At 42.9% G+C, this 10,158-nt stretch overlaps 1 protein-coding gene across 2 annotated transcripts; it reads right to left on the bottom strand.

Moving 5' to 3' along the window:
- Positions 1-292: 292 nt before the first annotated feature.
- On the bottom strand, positions 293-1,912 carry RPS20 (ribosomal protein S20). Of its 2 annotated transcripts, none has more exons than XM_012722826.1 (4): positions 1,779-1,912; positions 1,358-1,460; positions 1,012-1,085; positions 293-679 (listed from the first exon to the last, which is right to left on the bottom strand). In XM_012722826.1, the coding sequence occupies exons 1-4, from the start codon at positions 1,779-1,781 to the stop codon at positions 497-499; spliced, it is 363 nt and encodes a 120-aa protein (XP_012578280.1). In that variant the 5' UTR covers positions 1,782-1,912; the 3' UTR covers positions 293-496. The 2 variants fall into 2 exon arrangements, with proteins under 2 accessions (XP_012578280.1, XP_004679926.1); XM_004679869.2 differs by having other exon boundaries at positions 461-679; positions 1,358-1,457.
- Between the last annotated feature and the right edge of the window lie 8,246 nt (positions 1,913-10,158).

Genomic DNA, 10,158 nt, shown 5'->3' with positions numbered 1-10,158 from the left:
TCTTCCAGAAAAGTGAAGGGCTAGGTCCTAATCCAAAGGAACCTACTGTAATCTGTAAGTTAGCAAATTCAACTTTGACTTTTCTATAAGAACTTTTACAATCTATAAAAACGCCATATATTGCTCCAATAAGAAGACACTTAGGATGTCCATCAACTACAAATTTTAAGTGAAATATTGGCATACTAATGGGACATCAGGAAGATGGATTCTTATCCATGAGCCCATTGAGGTACAGTATGTTTACAAGGGGGATAGTATTTAAGCAATAAACCATGTACATAGAGCCCAGTTTACTTTTTAGTTTTTATGAGATGTCAATTCTGAACAGATCATAGGGGCCTGTAGGGAAAAAAAAGCCAGGCCTCCATAAGTCATCTAATTTTCATTTTCCACTTTACAGGCAGCACAACTCTCTATTCCTATAATTTGCCAGTATTCTGAATGAAAGTCAACAAGATTAACAAGTGATTATCACTTTATTAAAAAGGTTGACTTAAGCATCTGCAATGGTGACTTCAACCTCAACTCCTGGCTCAATGCTGATTGAAGTAATCTGTTTAACGATCTCAGAAGGACTGTGCAAGTCAATCAGCCGCTTGTGGATCCTCATCTGAAACCGATCCCAAGTCTTAGAACCTTCGCCACATGGAGTTTTCCTTGTAGTGATTCTCAGAGTCTGCAACACAAAGACAAATGAAATCAAGAACTTGAGTTTGATACTGATCCCAGAATAGCTGGTAAAACCATAGTGGCCAAGTCCACTATCACTCAAACCACCCTTGACGTTTCTACCTTTAAATCATCAAATCACACCTATAAAACAGCAGCAGGTGCTACAACAGTTATTTAACCTAAATGCCACCCCTTTTTTGGGGTTTACATGATGGCATCAGCACATACATAAAAAACCTTTGGGCAACTAACTCCCTTGTCCTAAAAGGGTAAATCTGGTTTTACAACAGCTACAAAGTGACTCCTACTTCAGTCCCACCCATAGGACGGCTTTACCTTGGTAGGCATCCGAACAGGTCCTTTAACTTTGAGGTTCTTATCCTTTGCACCTCTGATCAAGTCAGCACACACTACAGAGAAACAAGAACACTTTTCAGTTCATTTGAAACCATCAAAGTTGGCTTAAAAAGTTCCAAGTGTTGCTGGCTCAGAATAGCGTATACAACTATCATGATTAATTCAACACAGTATTTATCTCCTCATCGCCAACTGATAGAAAAAACAGCAGAAAATGCCTTTAACGCTGCTGCTTTCAAGCCACACAGTTATTTTCCCACAGTAACAGGCCAGATTCATGGCCTTCGTTGTCCTAGCATCTCATCCTTGAAGCTAATATACTGACCTTTCTCCAACGATTTCACGTTGCGGCTGGTGAGAGTAATTCTAATGCGGTGAATGGCCACCTCCGGTTCCACCGGGGTCTTTCCGGTATCTTTAAAAGCCTGCTAATACACAGACGAGATCATCAGGGAAGTCTGAAGCAGCCTGTTCGTGATGGAGACAAGCTAACTCGAGGACTGGGGGGCTGTGAACTGTGTGATCAAAGGTGGAAACGACCCCTCCGGGTCGCACCATGTGCGGCACAACACTGATTTACAAGCCACTTTCCGAGTTCCTCCACCATTTCAGGTGCCTTGCTAATGGGCGAGCCTCACTGACTCACGAACTCCTCCAACAGTCCCCAGAAGGGACCGGGACCCGGACAAAATGTCGCCGCGCCTAAGCCCCACAGGCGGCTCCCACCGCCACCCACCGCGTCTCACCATGGCTGTGGAGTGGCTTCCTGACCGACTTGTTCCTCGGCGAGAGAGAACAGCGGTGAGTCAGGAACAGGAGCCGGCGAGCGACAGCTCCGACGCGACGGCGACCGCGTCTTCCGGGAAGAGAGAGGCGGGTGGCCCGCGTGGCTCTTATATAGCTGCACGCGCGTCTGCATCCGGGTCTCGCACGCTTATCCGCGCTGCCCCGGAAGGAGAATTGCCTCGCGGGCTCTAGTGGCGGCGACGAGAGTCGGGGAAGGAGTAGCCGTGGAGTTGGCGGGAAAGGTGAGGCTGCGGGCTCCCTCTGTCGGCGGGGAGGAGTCAGAGCCTTTCGTGCTGGGGTGCCCTGCCATCAAAGATGTTCTCAGACTGCTTGGCTGAGGTGACGTGAGTCTGCCACCTGGTTTATAAACTGAGCAGCTCCTCAGTGTGTCCCCTGATTCCTGCAAAATTAAAACGACTTCTGTGTTTTTACGATGCAAATTTTGCTTTCTATACAAATCACATTAGGAAAAATGACTGATCATCTGGACATATTTTTTAAATGAGCAGACATTTACTTTTCATACTTGGAATTATCCTTTCCTAATATTTTACGGCTTCAAGCTTTCCAGACCCGCAGCAGAATCTACATCTGTTTCTGGAAAGCAGCCGAACTCGGGCTTCCTGTCCCTGGAAAGTGAAGTCGAAAATGCAGGGCTGTGGGCATTATCCTCCAACGTGTTGAACACTTTGAGGCCCAGCCTCAAGACCTACGCTACCCTCTGATTCTACAACATGTTATCTCTTCGCTGCCTGTATGAAATAATAGTGGATGAGGTCCTTCATGACTTTCTCAAAGATGTAGGACAAAGTATAGTGTAAAAGACAAGCGTGATCAACACACTTGGGCAGCCCGACTAGCATAGAGCAGACACATACGCTTAAAGATGAAGGAGTGGTTAACAGACCAAGTGGGGGAGATGGATTTTGATACCTGGATGATGGAAGAAAAAATACCCTCACATTATTTTACAGGTGAATCTCAATGCAGAAGAGTTATTTGCTCCAAAACAGAGAACTGGTCAATGACAGAACTTGACCCTCCGAAAAGGACTCTTTCTTGGGCCTTTCTCTTCTATTCCTCGAAAGAAATTATACTTAAGACTTTTTTTTTAATACTTGAGACTTTTTAATCAAACCATAGTTTTGACTTGTTTGATGATAACTGAGCATAGCTAAAAGCTGGCTTTCTTTGGCTCACAAATAATATACTCTAGATTTTGCTGCCATTGAATTATTGACCTGTGTTAAAATGCGAATATTTTCCAGCTCAATTGTTTGTAAATGTCATCCGGTGTCTGTAAATGTATTGTTAACAGAATCTGCAGCAGAAAATATGAAGACCTACATGCTTATTTTATTTTCTGTAACTCAGATGAAACTTCCTGCCTTAGGACATGAACGAATTGGTATGACAATAAATTTTAAAATGCAGTTGCCTATCTGATTTGTGACCACCCACCACAGAATTAGTATTGAAGGTGAATACACATCTTGCAAGCCTACACTGGTGTTAATATTTTATTAATGCTCAAAAAACAGCCAGAAATTCTACTCTGAGCTGCTTGAGACATATATTGGTGATTTTTTTTCTTGATGATTTTTTTTCGACTAACAAATCTTTGTTATGGAGCTATCCATTACTCTGTAAGATGCATAGCAACATGTCTGGCCTTCAAGCCACTAGATGCTTGTTGCAAACCCCCAGCTATGATCAAATATGTCTCCATATAGAGCTGAATGTCCCATGTGGGGTAGAACTCACCCCTCTTGAAAAGCAAAACTGAAGATAGCTCTCTTATCTCATTCTTAATGCCTTGGGACCAACTACTAAATATACTTGTCCTCTGGTGACTTAATCAAAGAAAAAGTATAATTAAAATACTTTGGTATTAGGTAAGTTGCCTTCTGGGAAACATACCTAAGCACACCTCTTCAAGCAATGTAATGAAGACTTTAGAGAGAAAAAATAAAATTATATATCCTTCATTTTCAAATTTAAAAAATAATTTTAAGATGACTACAAACTTTGTTTTCCATATCTGTAAGTCACCTTTCTTTACTAATTTTTGTAGTCCTTTTAACATGATCTTGTAAATACTTTTGCAGCAGCTGTTTGTGAGGGTCTGCGGGTGGCCATCTACTGGCCTTTTGCTGCAATGACAGTGTCATCTCACTACAAAGGAGACCAGCAGTTAAAAATTGCCTAATTCATGGTACACGGTGTACATGAATGAAAAAAAGAAAATTGTCAAATGAATGTAGATGAGTCTGTTTGGGCACATGTTCATTTGCAGAACATTCGATCTCAATAAAATTTATGTTAAGTAGTAGCCAACACTGTTAAGAGCGCACTACTATATTAATGTCAATGGTTTTTTTTGGTTTCCTTTTTTATACTTAACATCAATGTTTTTGATCATCATATCAATCCTGGGAGGTAAGTACTTCTATTCATATTTTAAAACATTTTATTTATTTTGCATAGAAGAGCTGGGGCGCAGGCCAGAGTTGGGGGGAAGAGAGGATTCACCAGAGACAGTGGGGAGCAGAACCAGCGGATCTACTGAAATACACTGCTGAGGGAGCAGTGAGTGATACAAGAAACGTTGCACTATATGTATGTCAGTTCCCTGGCCAAGGATCAAATGCAGCCTATAGTGGTGATAGTGCTGAGACTTAACCTCAAAGCCCCTAGGAAGGCCCTCATATTATTTTAATGGAAATAATATTGCTTTATAGCATTATGTAGATGTTAGGTATATGGGTACGTCAACATTTGGGCAACATTATACTCATCACTGAAAGCGTAAGTTCCTATGACCAAGATGCAATTTACCCCTTTTGTCTAATTTACCCATCCCACTTCTCCTTCCCTCTGGAAATTGCTGTTTTGTAATGATAGTCAAATAGTTTGTTTTGTTATGTTCATTTTTTTGTCTCAAGTATCACATATAAGCAAAATCATACAATTACTCATATTTTACATATGAGGAAGCTGAGCTTAAGTGACCTGCCCAGGTCATAGAAAAGCCAGTGGTGAAAACCATGCAGTTTAACACTTTGTGGTCTTCACCACCATGTCATACTATCTACTAGTTTGTTAGCTCTTATTGTTACATTACTATATTTGAAAGTATAATATCCCATTATGCTAAATAGCATGACATATATCTCACTTTAGTTGAGGTTAGAAATTTTATCGAGGCCCTCCCTAGTGGCACAACAGGTTTGGACATGGCACTGCAAGCTAGAGGCAGCTGCTTCAGTGCAAGTTTGATCCTGGCCCTGGAGGTAATCCACATGGAGTGGCAGGCCTCTCTTGTCTTTCCCGCTGCTCCTCTCAGCAATGTACTTTGCTGATCTGCCTGTTCTGCCCCCCATTCTGACTCTGGTGAATCTTCTCACCATCCCTGCACCTCTGGCCTGGACCCTAGTTCTGTATGCATGTGGAGAGCTCTGGTGTCCAGGTTACTGATGGACTAAAAAGAAACATTGTAGGTTTTTAAAGAACAAGGGTCTCTTGCACCGGAAAGGGAGTATGTTTTTGCTGGCAGGACTAAATGCTCAGACGGTGTACAAACAAGGGGGGTGGGGGTGGAAAAGTATGGAGGCGGGGACTGGGGGATATATAAGGAGGGAAACGAAACAATAAAGGAGCTTCCTTTTGCCTGCACATCCTGTGTGTGTGTGTATGCCTGGTTTATTATCATCCCCAGCCGGCACCTCTAGACCGTGTTGCCCGGCTGGCCCGGGGTTAACATATGCATAAATAAATAAAATTAAAAAAAAAAAATAGAAGATGGCGCAGTGGGTAGCACTGCAAGCTAGCCACAGTGGCTTCAGTGAGAGTTTGATCCCCAGCCGGCCAACACTGGCCTGGGAGATGATCCACATGGTGCCGCAGACCACTCCTGTCTAGCCTCCTGTCTCGCCTGCTGCTCCTCTCAGCAATGCGCTTCGTCGATCTGCCTGTTCTGCTCCCCACTCTGTCTCTGGTGAATCCTGTCAGCGGCCCTCGCACATCTGGCCTGTATCCCATTCTGTACGCATAAATAAAAATCTTTAAAAAAAAAAAAAAGAAATTTTATTGAGCTACTAACATATGTCTATTATAAGGTAGGATCTACAATTTTTAGCTCTTCCACTTTTACTGTGAATTTACATTGATGGTACCCAAGACTAGTCAGCTCTACATGCTCATTAAAATTGTTTCACAAAAGGGAACAGTGGAACAGAATGAGGACGTAATAAAATTTTTTTCATTGAGATTCACACATTGGGTTGGTAATTTTCAATCGTATTTTATCACAGAGATCACAGAAGTCTCTATGGGTGTGGAACTTGAATGTTCCATCCATAGCGCCTCATAGAACCTTTTTTTCCCATTTCCTTTTCTTTCCCCTGGCCTATAGGCCTATAGATTATAGATTTTTTCTTAAAATACAAAATGGAAAACAAAAATGGAAAAATTAGTGAAAATAATATGAAAAGGTCTACTTCTGTCACACAGTATCATTTTCTAGCAGGTACTTGATAGAGGATTTCCACAGCCACATTTTGCGATCCACATTTCAAACAAGGGAGCCAGAGATAAACTTCTTTTTTTTTAAAGATTGATTTATTTATGCATACAGAACTGGGGTAGACGCCAGAGTTCCAGGGTTGGTGAGAGGATTCAAAAGAGACACAGTGGGGAGCAGAACAGCCAGATCTACTGAGGTACACTGCTGAGGGGAGCAGTGGTTGAGACAGGAGAGGTCTGCTGTGCCATGTGGGTCAGCATCTTGGTCAGGGATTGAACTAGCACTGAAGTAGTGCAGTTAGCTTCACAGTGCTGTGCGTTAGCCAGTTACGCCACCAGGGAGGGTCCAGGGAAAACCTTATCTCCCTGTCACATTTTTACAGATGTATGCTTTTCATGTTGCATAGAATCAGTGCAACTATTAGAAAATATTTCTATCACTTGCTTTCTTTTATGAGAAGAGTAGAATCTATGGCTTTCTATACTCGTTAATTCTGCTGCATCACTTGGTATGATGTACAACTGCAAATGTGGTTCCCAGTGATTCCAGCTCTTCTTATTCTTTCCTACTATTCACCTTTTGAGTATGCATAACTGTAACTTGCTTCTAAACCCTGGAATTTTTTCAGAGTACTAGGCTGTCACTTCCAAAAATAAATTGAATACTTTCCTGACCTCTGTCTTACTAGCAGACACTTCCTTGATATTTTCCTTTTTCTTTATTTTTTTAAAGATTTATTTATTTATGCATACAAAAACTGGGGTACAGGCCAGAGGTGCAGGGGGTGAGAGTATTCATCAGAATAAGAGTGGGGAGCAGAGTGGGGAGTTGTACTGAAATACACTGTTGAGGGGAGCAGCGGGTGAGACAGGAGAGATCTGCTGAGCCATGTGGGTCAGCTCCCTGGCCGGGGATTGAACTAGTACTTCAGTGGCTGCACATAGCTTTGTAGTATTGAGACTTAACTCCTTGTATCACCAGGGAGGCCCCCACTCTATTATTTTTGATGAAGCAAGTGGCCATGTTGGGAGCTGCAACAGGAGAGGCCTGTGTTGGGAGCTGCTATGTTGCAGAAAAATGAAGGTAGCATGTGACTTGACAGCCAGCAAGGAGCTGAGGGTCTTAGTCCAACAGCCCCAAAAGAACTGAGGTTCTATCAACAACCATGCAACTTTGGAAATAGATTCCTCTTTGGCTGAGTTTTCAAATTGGACCTCAACATTAGCTGATACCTTGGCTGTAGTTTTGACAAACGTCCCTAAGAAGAGATTCCTCCTTAGTTGAACCTGGGTTTCTGATCTACAGAAAATGTGAGCCATTAGCTATGTGCTGTTTGAAAATGCTGAATGTGTGGTAATTTGTTATTCAAAAATACATTGTGTCTACATAACAGTGTATACCCATGAACTCAGATGTGAACAGCCATCTAGGAGTTTCTTCAGGGTAATCAAAGGCAATTTATGATTAGGCATTATTGAAATACGTTGCCTATGTTGTTGCAAGGAGTATAGAGCTGCAGGCTGTTGGTAGACAAGACATCTGTCTTCTGGTCCCTGTGTGACATTGCTTACCTGCCAATCATGGGGAGGCTGACCTCCCTCATGAGTATGGGGTTTGAGCCTTCCTGCAATCACTCGTTTCCAGTGATGCTTCCGACAGGCAGTGCACATGAGGAGTAACCTCAGAGTAGGTTCAGCACCTCCCTTAAATTTCTTAGAGAGCCAAATTCATAATTGTAATCAGAAAGATTTTAATTCTCCCTATGATGTTCTTAATTGTTCCAAATCAAATAAAGTTGAGCAATTGCTTTGCTCCACTTCTTCTGTTAATCATTACACAGATACTTATGGGTAGACTATTTTGTCCAGACAGGCTTCTTGGTACTGGAAATACACTGCAAAATAAGATATTTCATTTCTGTTCTAGGAAGCTTACTCCTGTAAACTTCATGTATTTTACTGACTATACAGATAACTAGCTGTGAAAACAATAACTAAGAATTTCAGACAGTGGTAAATTCTATGAGGAAAACAATACGGACAAACAGAGAGTGGCTTTGGGGCCAGAGGAGGTGTGGTCATGGAATACCTCAAAAGAAGAACATCAGTCAAGGGCCCTGTTTACATGCTACAGAAAGTACTGGTGGGTTTCTGTAGGCAGATTAAAATGTGCTGGAGGCTATGTGGCAAGGGTGGAGAACCAACCTGAAAGAGTATGCTATAGGAATAACACCCAGGGTCTGAGTCCTGATTTGTCAGCAGCATCTTCTGCCTCAGTCAAGTTGGACAGTGGCTGCCTGACACTGCTGGTGTCTCTGCTACCTCTGGAACCTGGATTTAGGTGCTGCTGCATCGCCACTTGTTCTGGAAGGGGTTCTGCACAGTTATTTTTCCTTATGGCAATATCTGATGGGCAAAGCTTAGCTTATATGGCCATGGCCAAGTTCCTGGAAAAGTGGTATCTGGCATTTTCAACTGTTAACATCATCAACAACAAAATAACAAATATATACCCAAGAAAGGACATTTGAGCAGGGGCTGGAAGAACAATGAGCTAATCTTGTAGTAAGCTGGGAAAGCACTTCCTTGCCACTGGGGACAGCAAAGTCCAACAGGTAGGAGTAAACGCACATCATGTCTTCGTTGAGAAACAGAGATGCTGGGATACGTGGGTGAGGAAGAAGTGTCATGGGGTGGGGATAGCCGGGTGATGCACTGCCTTGTAAGCAGGATTGAGAGCTTGTATTTTATTCTAAATGTAACAGCAAGTGACCTGTATTAGTTTCTTAAGGCTACTGTAAAAAATGACCACAGGGCCCACTCTGGTGGTGCACCAGAATAAAGCCAGCCCTGCAAGGAAGCCGCAGCCTCTTCAGTGCAAGTTTGATCTCTCTCCCCAGAGGTGACCCACATGGCATGGCAGAACTCTCCTGACCCACAGGCTGCTCCCCTCAGCAGTGTATTTCATCAATCTGCCTGTTCTGCTCCCTATTCTTTCTCTGGTGGGTCCTCTCACCATTCCTGCAGCGCTGGCCTGCACCCCAGTTCTGTATGCATAAATAAATCTTTACAAAAAATTAGCACACATTGTGATTTAAAGCACTGACAATTCTGGAGGTCAGAATTCCAAATTAATGTGACAGCAGGATTGATTCCTTCAGGAGACAGTAGGCAGAGTCTGTTGTCTTCTACCTTTCAGTCCTCTCCTGCAATCCTTGGTGTTCCTGTCTGTAGACTCACCTCAGCAATCCATTTCCATCTTTATATAACCTTCTGCTTCTGTCTGAGTTAAATCTCTTCTTTCTCTTGTAAGGGCAGCACGATTTTTTTTTAAGTTTTACTTATGTATACAAGAATTGGGGTACAGGTCAGAGATGCGGGGGATGAGAGGACCCACCAGAGACAGAGAGGGGAGCAGAACAGGCAGAATGAAATACACTGCTGAGGGGAGCGAATGGTCCAGGAGAGGTCTGTTGCATTTCATGGGTCACCTCTGTGGTGGGGGAATCCATCCCCAGCCAGGAATCAAACTCAAGCGACAGTGGCTGCAGACAACCTCAGAGGGCTGCCAGGGAGGGCCCAGGGTTACCAGGGAGGGCCCAGGGCAGCACTGAATTTGAGGATCATACTCAATCCAGGGTGATTTCATCTCTATTTCCCTGACTTAATTATATCTACAAAAGACTATTTCCAAATAAAATCTCATTCATTGGTACTGGGTGTTAGAACCTAGATGTATCTTCAGAGGGCATTGTTCTGTTTTTCTTTTCTTACATCTTCAGTCACCTTTGAAGTAATTGTGGCCTCAGGTGGGGT

Source organism: Condylura cristata, unplaced genomic scaffold (genome assembly GCF_000260355.1).
Source record: "Condylura cristata isolate star-nosed mole 26May11 unplaced genomic scaffold, ConCri1.0 scaffold00009, whole genome shotgun sequence".
Lineage (NCBI taxonomy): Eukaryota > Metazoa > Chordata > Mammalia > Eulipotyphla > Talpidae > Condylura > Condylura cristata.
This window is presented reverse-complemented; position numbering and strand designations above follow the sequence as displayed.

What these genes read in the sequence shown, in the direction of transcription:
- RPS20 (XM_012722826.1), bottom strand. An exon ending in CGTGAAATCGTTGGAGAAAG is followed by an intron (nt 1,086 to 1,357) that starts GTCAGTATATTA and finishes GTTTCTCTGTAG; the next exon opens with TGTGTGCTGACTTGATCAGA. An exon ending in CTGTTCGGATGCCTACCAAG is followed by an intron (nt 680 to 1,011) that starts GTAAAGCCGTCC and finishes TTTGTGTTGCAG; the next exon opens with ACTCTGAGAATCACTACAAG.